At 45.3% G+C, this 17,085-nt stretch overlaps 1 protein-coding gene across 1 annotated transcript in view; it reads right to left on the minus strand.

Moving 5' to 3' along the window:
• Positions 1 to 17,085, minus strand: part of RNF213 (ring finger protein 213) — a gene marked incomplete at its 3' end in the record, with an annotated part of 102,699 nt that overhangs the window by 50,614 nt on the left and 35,000 nt on the right. The window contains exons 11-19 of the mRNA XM_008590363.1: positions 15,296 to 15,515; positions 14,554 to 14,609; positions 13,312 to 13,465; positions 10,251 to 10,421; positions 8,348 to 8,437; positions 7,369 to 7,491; positions 4,725 to 4,905; positions 2,419 to 2,596; positions 1,856 to 2,001 (exon numbers count right to left, since the gene is read on the minus strand). Coding sequence (XP_008588585.1) covers positions 1,856 to 2,001; positions 2,419 to 2,596; positions 4,725 to 4,905; positions 7,369 to 7,491; positions 8,348 to 8,437; positions 10,251 to 10,421; positions 13,312 to 13,465; positions 14,554 to 14,609; positions 15,296 to 15,515 — 1,319 coding nt within the window. The remainder of the gene's footprint in view (positions 1 to 1,855; positions 2,002 to 2,418; positions 2,597 to 4,724; positions 4,906 to 7,368; positions 7,492 to 8,347; positions 8,438 to 10,250; positions 10,422 to 13,311; positions 13,466 to 14,553; positions 14,610 to 15,295; positions 15,516 to 17,085) is intronic.

Here is a 17,085-nt window from a genome sequence, read left to right on the forward strand (position 1 = left end):
TCTCAGCAGCAAGAAAGAGAAAGACCCACGTCACAAGAGAGGAGGAGGAAGGAGGAGAAACACACTAAAATTAGGGCAGGGTGAGCACAGGCGCCCCGGGGATGGAGAACCCACCAGCCCTCTCCTCCCTCTTGGCTCCCAGAAACCTGGCAGCCAGGCCTGCAGCAGGGCTCCAGGCAGGAGACCGGACACCTGAGCAGTCCAAGAGAAGACCTCACTGGCCAGCTCCAAGCCTTGTCGCAGCCCCCCACGGGGTGGCACGTGGTCCAGAAGCCTGACCCACACTCTCAGTTTCCAGTCCATCTGTCAGGCCTCTTTCAGTAAAAAAGAATCTCCAGACTGAGGAGGAAAATTTTTGACATGGAAAGTGGAGATCAAAACAAACCAACAGATAAAAACTTGGAGGAGACAGGAAACTATGCAAGGGGAACAAAGAAGAAAATTTCTACAACAAAAATATAAAAAATCTCAGAGAGACAAGATACTGCAACCATGAACAATGACAGGACAGTACAAAAGAAGGATCATTCAGATAGAGAAAAAGAGTTCCTTTAAATTAAATATATATATGAGAGCCGAAATAAAAAATTCAATGGAAGATCAAGTTCTGAGGAAGTCTCTCAAAAAACAGAGATGGAAAATGGGAAAGAAAAATTATGAAAGTTAGATGACCATTCTGGCAGGTCCAAATCAAATCAACGTGAATTCCTGCAAGAGAAATAATTCAGTAATTCAAGAGAATTTTCCAGAATGCAAGAACTTAGATTTGTAGATGAGAAAGACCTACATTTTAAAGCTCAATAAAGTAGATGGAAAATAGACCCACGCCGAGTCACATTATTATGGAAGTTCAGAATACTGGAGATAGAAAGATCTTAAGAGCTTCCCGAGGCAGAAACTACGTCACACGCAAAAGATCAGTAATGAGTACTGCCTCGGACTTCTCAACAGCCACCCTGCAGTGACAACGAAGCAGCAACCACTCAAATTTGGGAGGAAAACGATTTCCTCTCTGTAATTCCATACCTCGCCAGAGGACCAATCTGGTGCAAAGGCAGACATTTTTAAGCATGCAAGGAATCAGGAATTCACCCCTATGTCCCCTTTCTCAGGGAGGTAACCGAAGACAGGTTCAACCAAAACACAGGCATGAGAGGGAGCATGTCACGGATTCAGGGACCAGATCTTGCCTGAGAGAGAGGCAAAGGCGGACCTAGGGGTGGAGGCAGATTCGAGGGCTACACTTCCAGCCCAAAGATCCAGTGGGTTGTCTTGAGAGGAAATTCAAAGATCCAATGGGTTGCAACTCTTGAGTTTGGGATTGAATTAGAAATAAAAACAGTGAATACAATGCCTACAACAAGAGAAAGAATGTAATTCTACTGAAAACAAAGTTTGTGTAAGAAATGTAAAATGGTCACGGTCTATTTCGTGGTTCATTTAGAACTTACACAGTCGGGGTGATCTGAACCCTGAATAGTGATCCAACTCAGATCATGTGCTTGGGAGGAGCGGGATGGAGAGGTGCGCGTGCAGGGCACAGACTGGAGAAGCAGAGCCCTAAACCCGCATCCTCCACATGCAAGTGGGTAGGTAATGCTGACACTGGGAATGAATACTCAGGAGTCATGTAAGCATGTTGTTTAAAGGTATGGAGGTAAGTACCAAAAAGAATCGAAAATGAGTGAGGCTGATTCTCCATGGCAAATGCACGTATACCTTTGTTAATTTTTTTAAAAAAGCCTCCCCTCCAAAGTGAAGCCCTCCTGCTGGGGTCCGCTTTTACTGCGTTTTCCTCTAACCGCTCCTCCCCAGACCCCTCTGGTTTGCTGACTTCGATTCCTCGGAATACCACCTTGGATCAGGTGAGTCACTTCCCCGCACAGCTTCAGGAGGCTGTCCACATATCTACGCTCTTTCTTCAGAAAAAGCAGTTGTTCCTTCCTCCAGTCCAGCATCTCCTTCATGTCACATTTTTTCTCTTGGGCAGAAAGACTTTCTCTCACTGGAAACAACAGCAGCAAAGGAACCCAATAGGGTGAACACGTGCACTGTTTCCCGTGGCAGCTGGTTTCTTCCTCCTCCCGCGACTCCCCCTGCAACCCCCGCTCCCCCACACAGCCACGAGGAGGACAGTGGCCAGGAGGGCTCTGCGCACGCCACTCCCTCAGGACGGCCAAGCCGCGTGCTCAGCAGCGGGGAACAAACACCAAGCAGGCATTCTTACTTTGCCATTATTTCATCACTTTCCCATAATTTTCCTGAAATTTGGAAACACCCCCTATCAACTCACTGGCAGGAAGAGCTACTCACTCTACAGACTAAAGAGGTCACCTCTTTACAAAGGCACACACGCCAACAGAACACTCTCCTCCTGCTCTTCCGCGGTAGCCAGAAGTGCGCATCTCAACTTGACACTCACTTAACTGCCACATGTCGAGAAATTGACTCATGTGCGTTACGATCAGCTCCATTTGTCCAACTAAGACCATTCCATTCAGGAGTTCGCCAGCAACTTTTGTGAACACCTGGGTAGCAGTAGCCATCAGCTTCTTGCCATCCTCTGTAATATGTGCTAATATTTTCTCATCAGTTCCTGATCAAATTAAGAACACAGTTAGAACAGTGGACTCACTGCTTCCTGCCTCGTTGTGAATGCGGGAATTCCCAGGAGCTCCAGCCGTCCCGCCCCGACGGCCGCACAGCATGGGCAGCAGTCGGTCGGTTTTCCCAGTTGTGCCCATCCCTCCACTCGATCCTGATTCCACCCGCGCGTTCAGGTCTCACCAAATTCCTCTCCTGAATGACTTCCTTGTTCATGAAATGAGTCCCCCAGGGGCCAAAATCGCCCAGGAGAACCACACTGCTGAGACTTTAAAACCTGTGCCCCTTCAGTGTACTGAATATACGTCTTAGACTACATCTCCTCTAAAAGTCCCCCATCTTGAGAATCCCCGCAGCAGCAGAACAAACTGCGCCAGGGAAGCAGTCGTACCCAGCCAAGACTATGGAGATGGTTTTAAGGAGGCATTTTTGTAGCATGTGGAAACAGAAACATCAATGTGATAACTTTATATTCTGCACATCTTGGCTATCTTGCAAAACCTGGAATGTGAATTTTAGGATTAAATTAGACAACAGATTTTATTTTTCCTTTTTGTCTTTTTTCGTGACCGGCAACGGGACCGCAACCGTCAGTGTCATGCCCAGCCAGTGAGCAGACCGGTCTCTATATGGGATCCGAACCCTCGGCGGGAGCTCTGCCGCATTCCCAAGCGCCGCACTCTACCGAGTGCGCCACCGGGCCAGCCCTAGACAACAGATTTTTAAAATATGCTTAATTTAACCACCAGAAGATTTCTCTCCTGCAATTATCCGAGTAGTACAGTCTTATGAGAGGATCAAGCTTATCTGTACCATTAAAAAAAGAAAGAGCAGCTTTGTTTATAATTGCAAAAACATGGAAGCAACCAAGTTGTCCTTCACTAGGTGAATGGACATACAATGGACTATTACTCAGTGATAAAAAGAAGTGAGCTATCAAGCCATGAAAAGACACGGAGGAACCTTAATGCATACTACTAAGTCAAAGAAGCCAGTCTGTAAGGCTACATATAATATTACAATGATAAGACATTCTGGAAAAGACAAAACTAAACAGGAGAGAGTAAGGGAGGTGGAGCACAGAGGATTTTTAGAGCAGTGAAACTATTCTGTATGTTATTGTGATGGTGGATATGTGACATGCGTCTGTCAAAACCCACGGAAGAGTGAGCCCTTGTGTAAACTATGGACATTAGTTAACAATAATGTACCAGTACTGGCTCACCAGCTGTAACAATGTGCCACACTAACGCAGGACGTTAGCAGCAAGGAAAAACTGCACGTATGATGGGGAGAGATACATGGGAAATCTCCATACTTTCTGCTCAGTTGGTCTATCAGCTTAAAACTGCTATAAAAAGTCTACCAATTAGAAAAAACACAAGTATGCTCTTTTCAAGTGAGTAGCTTTTACTAATGTACATAGCACTGGCATCTCAATGATTTTATTCTGACCCCAGAACTATCCTGACATTGTAAGGAGCTTAGCTTTCTACAACAGCTCCAGGTGTCTGTTGAAACTAGGGCTTGGAATCGTCTAACCTGGAAGCTTTAGTTCCAGGTCCAGAGCTTTCCCACTGTAAGATATTAGGATAATGCATATCTCCCCCTCTTAGACCACAAACTACGTGAGACAAGGGAGGTGCAGGGAGGGCTAGGGGACTGGACAGGACTTAGTTTTGTTCAGGTCAGCAGTACTGGGATGGCCATTCTATGCTGATCTCAAAGAGTGGGTTTGAGAGTGAGATGCACTTGGGTTTGGATCCAGTTCTTAATGGTTATCTTTGAGACCTTGGGTAAGTCACACTGCGATCCACACTTCTATTTCCTCATCTGAAAATTGGGGACCTTGAAGAGGACTTCCAAAAAGGACACTGTGTCAGCACAGTCTCTGGTGCACAGTGGGCATTCAGTGAAAGGTGGCTTTTAGTTCCAGTTATTATTTGCAATGCAAGATGCCCTGAGCCTTGCGGGGTCCCTCCATCCAATCTCCTTCCTTGCTCAAACATCAGCCCATCCCAATTGAGTGTCAGGTCCAATTTCCTGCTCCCTTCTACTCCCCGAGTTCAGGAGGACACCAACTTCATAGAGCTGATGTTCCCAGCATCCCCTAAACATACCACACAACTTGAAGATATGCTTGACATCTGGCCACGTGAGCAGGTGTTTAAAAACCTTATCCGAGTCATCCACAGGTTCCCCATTGCTTCCAGGCCAGGACTTAGTGATCACAGCAGACACAAGTGTGCCACATTTCCGCAAATCATGATATGAGATTACCTCAAGGATACTGGTCTGAGACTATAAGAAAATTAAGAGGAGAATTTGTAAGTTTTTTATTGGTTTGTTTTTAAATAACAGAAGTAAATTACCACCCAATAGCTTTTCATCTACTGTAACTAGTTTTACAAGGCCTCAAAAAAAAAAAGGCAAAATAGTAAAATATTAACATTTCTTAGAGCGTTTCTGTTTCCCTGTGTCCTCTCCTTAAGCAATCAGCAACAGACCAAAACAAGGCACAGCACACACCCCCTCCGTGGGCATACCGCCAGTTTCTACATGGTTCCTGGACTTGCATATCATGAAAAAAATACTAAAAATGAGTAAACCTTTAATCCATCATATATGTTATGTTCCTAAGCCATAATTCTTGGAAAGACTGCCTATAAATACCACATACATTTTAATTCTCTGATACTCCACCAAGAAACAAAATGTTTTTCTTCATTATTGCAGAAATCAGTAAAAAACACAGGGTTAATTTATAATAGATACTTTCTGACATTTCAAAGGATAGAAGAAAACCTTATCTAACAACATATAAAAAGAATTATACACCAATGCCAAGTGGGATTTATCCCAGGAATTAAAGGTTGGTTTAACATTAAAAAACCAGTTAATATAAATCATATCAATAAAAAAATTGCATGATCATTTCAAACAGACACAGAAAAAGCATTTGACGAAGTCCAACTCCCTTTTATGATTAAAAAAAAAAAACACTAAACAAATTAGGAATAAAAGGGGACTTCCTCAATCCGATAAGCCACATCTATGACAAATCCACAGCTAACACCATACTCAATGGTGAAAAACTGAAAGCTTCCCCCTAAGACCAGGAACAAAACAGGGAGGTTCACTTTCGTCACTTGTATTCAGCATGGTAGTGGATGTTGTAGCTGGAGAAATTAAATAAGAAAAAGAAATACAGGCAATTTAGATTGGAAAGGAAGAGGTGAAACTATCTCTACTCACGGATGATGTGATCTTATATATTACAAAATCTTAAAGAATAAACACATACAGACACTATTAGAGCTAATAAACAAGCTCAGCAAAGTTGCAGGATACAAGGTGCGAGAAGCAGGTGTTATTTCTATACACTGGCAATGAACCATCCAAAAATGAAATCAAGAAAATTCCAGTTACAACAGCATCCAAAAGAATAAGGAACTTAGAAATACATTTAATGAAAGAAGTGCAAAACTTATACTCTTGAAATTATAGAATACTACTGAAATAAATGGAGAAACATCCCATGTTCACAGAGCATAAGACTTAACATGGTTCAGATGGCAATACTCCCCAAACTGATCTACAGATTCCCTGCCATCTCTATCACAATCCAGCTGACTTCCTTGTAGAAATCGACAAGCTGATCCTAAAATTCTTATGGAATTTCAAGGGACCCAGGATAGCCAACACAACCTTGAAAAAGAGAATAAAGAAAAGACTCACATTTCGCAATTTCAAAACTTACTAGAAAGCAGTGACAGTCAAGATAGTGTGATACCTATATAGGACAGGCATACAGATCAGTAAATAACGTCAGGAGTCCAGAAATAAACCCATACAACATTTGTGGTTAACCGATTTTTGACAAGAATGCCAAGAACATTCAGTGGAAAAAGTACAGTCCCTTCACGAAACAGTGCTAGGACAGCTGAACATCCACATGCGAAAGAACGAAGTTGGACCCTTACCTCACACCAAACAAAAAAAGTAGCTCAAAATGCATCAGAGGCCTAAATGGAAGAGCTAAAACTATTAAACTTCTACAGGAAAACATACGAGTAAATCTTCATGACCTAGGATTTGGCAAAGGATTCTCTGACGCCAAAAATACGGGCAGCAACAACAGAATAGTTATGTTGAACTTCATCAAAATTAAAAACTTTTGTGCTTCAAAAGACGTCTTCACAAAAGTGAAAAGACAACCCATAGAATGGGAGAAAATACTTGCAAATCATCCATCTGACAAGGGACTTTATGTGGAATACATAAAGAACTTTCACAACTCAATAAAAAAAGGCAAATAACCCACTTAAAAAATAGGCAAAAGATCTGAATAGACATCTCGCCAAAGAAGATATAGAAATAGCCAATGAACATACAAAAATACTCTTGATATCATTAGAAATCAGAGAAATGCAAACCAAAACCACAATGAGACACCACTGCACACCCACTAGGCTGGCTGGAATCAAAAGGTTAGACAACACAAGTTGCAGAGGATGTGGAGGAACTGGACCCTCACACCTGCTGGTGGGAGCAGAAACGGTGCAGCCACTGCAGAAATCGATGTGACAGTGTTTCAAACAACGGAACACAGAGCTACCGCATGACTCAGCAGTTCCATTCCTGGGTATATATATACCCAAGAGAAATGAGAATGTATATCCACACATAAAGGTGTACATGCATGTTTATAGCAGCACATCTATCATCGCCAAATACATTTCCCAAACAGGGGAGGCTGGTCACCTGGCAGGCTGTGCTCACAGCTTCAATGACACACTTCTCGAAGCTCCTGGCCACACTGTCCTCTAAGCCTGCGGTATCCCAGCAAGTGCTGCAGTAGGCAGAGATCTGGGACAGAGGCTTCTCCTGCAAAAATGGAAGGGGAGATTTCAAGAGATTTTGGATGGTGTGTTTTTTTGTTTTGTTTTGTTTTTAAAGATGACTGGTAAGGGGATCTTAACCCTTGACTTGGTGTTGTCAGCACCACGCTCTCCCAAGTGAGCCATGGGCAGGCCTGGGATGATATGTTCTAACAGGGGATGAAAGTGCCCTGGTTATTTTTACTTTCCCACCATTTTACCAGTTTCCCACAATTTTAACCTTCTCTCCACCCCATGCTAAGCATGTCCTCCGTGCCCCCTACCATGGAACCAGCAAGGCTAAAATTAAGAGTTTCTCTTCTTTCTCTGCGGAAAAAGCACCCAGCATGGCAGTTTGCAAAAACAGACACATTTTGTGAAATAAGTCATTTTTCCTTGCTTCTTTTTTCCTAAAAAAAAACCATTTAATAGTTTCATATAAGACTCATATCTTGCAAAAATGAATTTCCCTAGAATCACAGGCCTCTATTCAAAATGAAGATCATTTTTATGTTTTCTCCACTTGTCACTGTTTCATGCAGCCCCTGTCACTGACAGGCAATACTGGGAGCTACAGCACACGGGAGGGCTTCATGTTGTATGTGGCTAGGGTCCCGTGATGGCAAGATCTGGTTCCCTTATTCTTCTCTGGAATATCACAATGAAGCTCAGAAACATTATTCTGGGGTCAAACTAACAAGGGTGGATCAGAAACAGCAATACAAGGTCATGGTTTATCCCAGGCCCTGCAGAGTGAAGCTGTGTGTTCAAAAGCACCACTCATATCTCTTGGTTGTTGCTAAGGGTCTGGTCTTATCCAGCTTTCCCTCACCCCGAGCAGAGCGTCTCCTGACTTGCCACACCTGTTGGAGCCTCCCTTCCATATCGCCCAGCAGCGCCTCCTTCCAGCCGTGCTCCGCAGGGAAGTCAATTTCCACCAGCCGCCTCCAGACCTGCAAAACCCACACACAGGTGACAGCTGAACACTATGATGTGGTCCCATGAAAAAAGAAAGACCGACAGACCGTCAGATCCTACAAGAGCACCGGCTATGATGACACCCGGCCTTCATCCCATCTCTGTCTCTGTCACTCGAAAGCGGTGTCAGTGGCAATGCCTGGCAACCCCCCTCAGCCTTGGACAACCAGGGCTCTGACTGGACAGTAGCCACAACAAGCCTTTCCACTGTGCACCTGCTTTTTATTCTGAAAGGATTTCCCTCCAATGTTTTATTCTGAAAACTTCAGAATAAAACCTTACAAAAAGTTGCAAGAGCCGAACCACACCCATACCCTGTCAACAAGAGTCCCAGGCTGTCGACACTGAACACAACTGCCTCTCTCTCCTTTGTGCTCTTTGCGCTCTCTCCATAAACAACCATTCTCTTTGCTGAGCCGTGTGAAGGTAGTCGCGGACATCACATGTGGCCCCTAAACATGCGGCAGGCGTCTCCTGTCACCACACTCTGCTATATGACCAAGCGTCACCTGAAGGACAGTTAGCGTGGAGAGGACACCACCCTCCAAGAGGCGATCCCCACTCACATTCCTCCAGCTGTCCACCTAATGTCCTGACTGTTTGGATCAAGGATCCAACCCAGGGACAAGCACCGCATTCAGTTATCACACGGCTTTTCTGGGAGAGTTCCTGGCCATTTCTTTGTTCTTCTGTAATGTTAACAATTTTGAAAAGTTCAGGCAGACTGTATTGTAGACTGTCTCTTGACCTGATTATTTCATAATTTTTCTATGATCAGATTCAGATTAAAATTTTTCTGGCGGGAACACTATTAGGTTGAACCACATGAAAACGCACTTTTTGTAGGTCAGGCGATGTTGAATATCTGCACCTTCCCACTGCCACGCCTCATGTGCTTTGGGGATGCCACTGTCCCCTCAGAGCCTTGTGCTAAGAGGCTGATGAGACCTGCTGGCGCCTCGGGCCCCTTCTCCACCATGAGAATGAGCCTGGCTTCCAGAAGCATCAGTCCACGTCCATCTGCCCAAGCCCCGGAGAGAACAACTGCACCTGCCCTAGAGTGGATGTTTAGTTACATTTTCGTTATTTATTTATACATATTTTACCATTATTAGTTAATTTAACTTAGAATCATTCTCTCATGTCAGTACATCAATAATTGTCTTTAGCTCATAACTTAATGCTTGGGGGATTATATGTTATTCATTTAGAATCTTACAGTAATATTTAGTAATGCAATCTGGTTTGGGTGGGAATTAAGCCTGGCAGTGTGAAACTTCATGCAGCAATCAGAAGATTTTCTGTATCAAATCCCATCACAGTTCTTAGTCCTCAGCTGTTTCTCTGCAGCCACCTGTCCAGCACCCCTCTCGCCAGACATCCTGCCACCGCCCACCTTCTTGTGGTTGGTTTCTCTTTTCCTCACATTCAGATCAGTTTTGCCCAGTTTTCCTTCCAAACAGCTCTTCCCTTCATCTTTTTCTTCTGTTTCCAATGTCATAAACCCAACTCATAACTGTAGCACCGAGACAGACCCCAGACGTCCCCCTGCGAGCCCTGCCTTGGAGTGACTTTCCAACACGGCTCCTCACCACTGCCCACCAACACAGGGACCGCTGGCTGATCCGGGCGGCTGCCACGCAGAGCAGCAGAGAGACATGGGAGGGCTGTGCACCCAGCCACCAGCCTGTGGCCACGACTCTCCCGCAGTGATCACGATGGGTCACAACCCTGTCACAGCCCTACTCAAAAGCCTTTAGCAGCTTCTCTGCTTTCAGCAACACTCACCTCAATCTCCTCAGAGTAAGTAAACATGACACTTGAACTCCACCACGTACTCTGGAACATTTTCTTTCTGAAAACGCTCTGAAGCCAAGTTCTAGTGGTGGCAAGAGTCCGCTGGAAGGCTGTTTTGACCACATTTTTCTCAGCATCACTCCCCTGCCCTCCGGCTGAGTCCTATGATCACACGAGAGAGAAGGCTGAGTCGTCCTCTGCGGTGGGACACCACACCCTGCCTCTCCTCTGGCACTCATGGGTGACGCTTGGGAAGTAGCTACACTGAAGGGACACACAGAGACCTCGCCAGAAGCCCAGATTTTAAAACACCTTAATTTCCCCAGAACTTTCTGGGCTCACTGTGAAGGTGGGCAATACAGAAGAAAGGCAGAGAGAGAAGGGACAGTGCTGACACCCTCTGGTGACGTCCCCACACAGCAAAAGTGGGGAGTGGTTGGGTTGGGCTGGTCTGGTCTCTGCCCTGCCAATGAGCAGGCTCCAGAGTGAGAGTGACTGCGCCCCCTGCAGGACGGGTGAAGAACCCCAGATGGGGTGCCCTGCAGACTCCCAGGGCCCCTGCTCCTTGGTGACAGGAGACAGCCAGTCTGGTGGCCGAGAGGTAGACCTACATCCCTTCTCATCGATGCTTTCTTCCACGGGGCAGAACAAAATCTCCTCCACCACCTCACCCACAGAAAAAGCCCTGCCCCCGGGGGTCGAGACCCCAAGTGGCCTGCCCCTGCCCATCTGCACATTTACTGGGAAGCAAACACACGGCTCAGGCACAGGCCCTTCTCACACGGAGGCCGCTCCTGAGCTGTGTTAGTGTGTGTCCTTTTTCTTAAACACAGCCCCCAAATTGTGTAAGGACCACACCCACAAAACCTGGATCTGCTCATGTCCCTCCCTGGAAGCTCCTGAGAACCACCACATGGCCCTCCGCCTGGAGGCCAGGGAGAGGTGGTACCAAGCAGACGCGGTTCCTACTTTGAGGGAGGAGCTGACCGTGAGAGGCAGGGATGAACGGTCAACAGACAGATGGTGTCTTCCAGGCATACAAAAGGGGTGGAGGAAGGCACTGCGTGAAAGACGAGGAGACCCACTGGCCCAATGAGAGGGGGCCTTTAGGGGCAGGAGTGACTAAGACACCGGAGAGCGGGCAGGACAATGTGACATGCTGGCCCCGGCTTAAGGTTCCTGAATGGCAGTGCACTTTCCAGAACAATCCAGAAGGGTGTGGGTGCATGTCCCTTGTGATCTGCCCTGCCCACAACTTGGTTCCATCCTCAGGCATCACCATAACTTGAATGATGGCTCCAGCCACAAGTAACTCCTATTTTGTGTCCCCTGCACCCAAGCACAGGGCTGTGCAGAGACCATCAATAATCCTGAAGCAAAGGCACAACCCTACGGCTGAAAACCGACTCTAGAACCTTAAACTGTGTTCCTGCTCTCGCCACCAAGTGTCCAGTCAATCCTGCAACCCCTTATACCAGCATCCAGCCAAAAAGTTTATAAACACTTGCTGTGTATATATATATATATATATATATATTTTTTTTTTTTAATTTTTTTTGTGACCGGTAAGGGGATCGTAACCCGTGGCTTGGCATCGCCCGCACCGCGCTCAGCCAGTGAGCGCACTGGCCATCCCTATATAGGATCCGAACCCACAGCCTCGGTGCTACCAGCACTGCTGCGCTCCCAGCGCCGCACTCTCCTGAGTGAGCCATGGGGTCGGCCCTATATTTCTGTTTTAATTTTAGTCTTTCAAAGTTTTTTTTGTTTGTTTTTCTGTTTTTGTTTTTAATGGCACAGGTAGAGAATTTTGACCATAATGTGGGTAAGACTAATCTGTGATCCCAACCAACATTTAAGATAGTTATTTCTGCAGAGAATATACCCTAAATAATGGACAAATTTCTTTTTTTTCTTATTTTTTTGTCTTTTTTGCGACCGGTAAGGGGATCGCAACCCTTGGCTTGGTGTGGCCCGCACTGCGCTCAGCCATTGAGTGCACCGGCCATCGCTATATAGGATCCGAACCCATGGTGGGAGCGCTACTGCGCTCCCAGTGCCTCACTCTCCCGAGTGCGCCACGGGGACAGCCTGACAAATTTCTTAAACACAGTTTATTTGGAAGTTGGCACCTGCCTGTGATGGTTTAAACAGCACCCACTTCAGGAGAAACTTTCATCTCACTGACAAAATTTATTATTAAAGTTTGTCTGCAGCACTTTAAAGAAGAAAAACTGAAAGGAATCAGTTTAAAACATAGACTTAATTATTTTCTATCACTAAAGTGACAGTTCTGACTAGTAATACGTTAAAAAATAAATGGTCAGTCTAAATATAAAATCATCCATAAACTCAAGTAGGTGACACTGCACAGCAATGATAGAGAAGGAACACAGGGGTCACATGGACAGATCTGAGCCGTGATGCTGAGTGAAGAAAGCCAGACACAAAAAAGTTGAGAGATACGTGAAACCTACCTGCAGTGGTGGGAATCAGGACACTCGCAACCTCTGGCAGTGGTGCGTGAGAGGGGTGCAGAGGAGCCGGGGTGCCCTATGGCCTGACAGGACATGGGGTGCAGGGCATGCCTGGGTACAGAGGCACGGGCTGCGACTATGCATGTGTGGACCCTGCTAGTGCGTTTAAGTTACAATGTAAAGAAAAAAGCTCAAGTGGGAAACTGCATTTGTGGACAAGCATTTTGGGGAGTTAGGGTCCCCACAGTCCTCTGTGAACAACGGATTCAAGGGAAAAGAAAGGCCACCTCATCAGGGAGGCCTCGCCTGGCCTCCTGGCCACCCGCTCCAGCTCTGCAGTTTCCCCACGGTCATCTGATGGGCCATACATTAACTACCCCCACGTAAGCCCAAGGCAGGCCAGAGCGTGGACTTTGGTTGCTATAATATCCTCGATGCTTAGAACAGAACCTGGCACCAAGCCAGTACCCAATACATGTTTGATGACTGTATCAATCACGCCATCGCATTCCTGCCATCCTGGAATTTTTCTACCTTATCCTGGGTCCAATATTATGTGTATTAATTCCGCTTACCCCTGGAGGTTTAAGTATAATAATTCTGCAAACAATCTCAGCAGCTAAGGCAGGCATCTCATACAACTTTCGGTCTTTTGTGAGGCTGCAGATAGTTTCATGGAGTTTTTGGCACACAGTCAAGTAGGACGATGGCGAGGTCTCTGCAAAAATCCTACGCCACAAAGAGTGAAGAGGAAGCACTGAGGTCACTTAGGAGAATCGAGAAAACCCACTATCCACGACCAGTCCCTTCCCTTTAAAATACCCACAAGTAAGCCATTTATTTGACCTCATCTAAGTTGATGTCAGGACAATTTCTATCAGTCTTGAGCTTGTGACTAAGATAAAGAGGAAACAAAGCCCTCATGTTTTTTCTCTGCAGTCTGAGCTGTTCTAACAAAAGCAAGTTAAAATATCTCCAAGTGTGTATTTCTAAACATTAAAAAACAACGTAAATTTGAGAAAATATTTGTAAAGATACAAGGAGAGGAGAGAACGAGGAAGAAACCCGGAGGAACATGCAGTAGGGCAACCCCTTCCCTCCGTGCAGCCGGGTCTCACGCTCCCCACCCGCCCGGTGACCGCGCTGGGCGCTGGTGAGTCCCTGAGCACAGGCACAGAAGGCAGGATGAGAAAAAAACCACAGGGCAACTGTGATGCAGTGTTGGGGGGTCGCTGAAACCACAGGTGCTTGGCACCAGTGGAGCTGTGGCACTGCCACCTCTGTCCCTAACAGCCCAGGAGTCCAGGTGAGGTAGCAGTGGACATGCCTGAGCCTGGGAAAACACCCGCCACTCACTGGTCCATTTCTGTTGTTCTGCATTCTGCGCAATGCCCCCTCAAGTGCTGGAGATCACACAAATTTGCAGGAACAAATGATTTCAGATAATATACAGCAACCTTTGATTTTTATTTTAAACTGAACTGATTTGCAAAAAAAACGAATCAAGACTAAATGTTAAAGAAATGCAGGACACCAAACAAATATGCAATGTGATGATGATCATTTAGAAACAGGTGAAAAATGTATAGAAAAAAGACCAGAGGAAAATAAACCAAAATAATAGCAGCTGACATCTATTATTTCCCCATTAAAAGAAAACCAGATGGCTAGACTGTTGACATGAAAAGGGGCTCTCTACTGACTGATGTCCTTCCTATCACACCAGCTAATGTGGGACACTGACAGTCAACAGGGGACAATCACAGGACACCTGAGCCACACGGAAGACAGAGGCCACGTTTGGCTCTTCGACTTACTGGTTCTGATACATATCCAGGAGGTGCAACAGCATTTTAAAAATATTCTCAACATCCTAGAGCAGTGAAGCAAAGAAAAATAGGAAAAAAGATTTAATCATGACACCACTGTCTTTGCTAAAACAGAGCTGAAAAAAAATCCAACATAGATAAGATATAACTATTAATTTTTTCCTTCCTAATAAGTGTTAAAGTGCTCAAATATTAATCTTATATCTTACATAAATAAAATTCAGGATTTAAAATTGTACTATTTTCTCTGCCTAAAAAATGTGAAAGACAGCATCTATGAAGTGTATCACTCTCACGGTAACTTCTAATCCTGCCTTGCATGATCATGAATAACAAAGCTATTGTTTCCTTGAATTCTATTTACTGAAACAGAATAAATACAAGGAAATCAACCTTTAGCCTTTTTTTTTTTTTTTTAAAGATGACTGGTAAGGGGATCTCAACCCTTGGCCTGCTGTTGTCAGCACCACGCTCAGCCAGTGAGCGAACCGGCCATCCCTATATAGGATCCGAACCCGCGGCCTTGGTGGTCTCAGCACCGCACTCTCCCGAGTGAGCCACGGGCCGGCCTAACCTTTAGCCTTAAGAAATAATGACCTCTTCCGACTCTCCCATTTCTCAGAGCTTCACACTGTTCACTTTTCAGAAAAGAAGAACCATAGCTCTTAATGTTTAGTTTTTAACCTGCTCTTCTAAGCAAGCGCTCCAGAGCCTATCCCAGGTGACAAACCTGATTTGGGTTAGAGATTTCCCGAAATCCTTGCAGTCGGTAGTACATCCCTAGAAAACAGTCCAGGACACGAGCAGGGACATGACTCAAGTAATCAGTGAAGTTTTCCATGTAGGGAACCAAGTTACTCAGAGGCAGCAGACTGAACCAGGATCTGAAGAGATACTCATCTACTTTCAGCAAGTGTTTCTTCTTTTCCATCAGCTGAAGCAGTTGATTCCTGTATCAGAGAAAACAGGAGCAGAAAAAGGCGGCAATGAGGTCCGTAACGCAGACTGAGTTAAGTAAAACAATGCTAGAAGGGATCTAGAAAGTTCAGATGTTAAAAATGACTTACACGCGAGCCGGCCCGGTGGCGCACTGCTACAGTGCGCCGCTTGGAAGCGCGGTGGCGCTCCCGCCGAGGGTTCGGATCCCACAAACAGACCGGTTCCCGCTCACTGGTTGAGCGAGGTGCGGGCGCAACACCGAGGGTTGCAGTCCCGTTGCCGGTCCTGGTCCGGTATGGGCGCGACACTGAGGGTTGCAATCCGTTGCCGGACACGAACAAAGGAAAAAAAAAATGACTTACATGCTATGTGGGAAACAGAAATAGTGCATCAGAGGAGAGGCAGAGAAGAGCATATCAAGTTCACTAAGGTGGACGGAGATTGAGGACTCTATGCTGAGTGAAATAGCCAGGCACAAAAGGATAAGGACTGTGTGATTCCACTCACATGACGTCCACAGAGCTGTCAAAATCACAAGGATGAAAAGTAAAAGAGTGGGTGCCAGGGGTTGTGGGAGGGAGGAAAGGGGGTAGTGTTTCATGGGGACAGTTTCAGTTTTGCAAGATGAAAAAGTTCTGGAGATAGTGGTGAGGGTCGCACAAAAATGTGACTACAGTTAACACTACCGAACTATACACTTAAAATGGCTAAGATGGTAAATTGTATGTTGTGTATATTTTACCACAATAAAAAAAAAGAAGAATTCACCAAGAATTAGGCCTTTGGATGAATTACTAGTGAATGTCCTGGATCAAACAACCCAAGCGAGCTCAGCAAAGGTCCTTACACGATGCTGATTCAGTAACACCATATTGGAGACCTGAAAAGTTGACAACTGGCAAATAAATAAAGCAAGGTGCCACAGAAGTGACAGATATTATGTACAGTGTGTCGATGAAGGTTCAGTTCATGCTAAAGGCCACTTTCACCTGCAAGACAGGATCTTCAGGACCAGCAAGTGTTTGTCATGGTCCAGCACTAACAGCTAAATTTCTTCTAGATCATCTATGTGCCCTTGAAGGGCATTGAAAATATATATAATAATATAGATAATTCAGTTTGGCTTCAATTTCAAAAGGTTCCAATAATAGTGAAGAAACAATAATCTAATTTAGCTCACTGTTGTAACCCCTGAAAATCTATAAGCTGGCTCCCACTGCACTGGGGCAAGTGATGCAGGCAGATGGGACCTGGAATAGCGTCGACAAAAGACAAAGTAAACGGGGGAGGTTATCTGTGCTTGCAAATGAGTGATAGTATAATTTTTTCGTATCTAATTTTTATTTAATTCTTGTACTGAAATTTGATTTACAGTTTTTATTTTATAGACTTTGCTGTATGTCTCTTCTCTAAGAAATCTTTTCTGACCGCAACATGGGATTATTTAGATGTGTGATGTTAAATTTCCAAATATTCATGGATTTTACAGATATCAACTTGTTAGGGGCTGGCCCGGTGGCGCACTGCTACAGTGCGCCGCTTGGGAAGCGTGGCAGCGCTCCCGCCGAGGGTTCGGATCCC

Source organism: Galeopterus variegatus, unplaced genomic scaffold (genome assembly GCF_000696425.1).
Source record: "Galeopterus variegatus unplaced genomic scaffold, G_variegatus-3.0.2 Scaffold6037, whole genome shotgun sequence".
Taxonomy (NCBI): domain Eukaryota; kingdom Metazoa; phylum Chordata; class Mammalia; order Dermoptera; family Cynocephalidae; genus Galeopterus; species Galeopterus variegatus.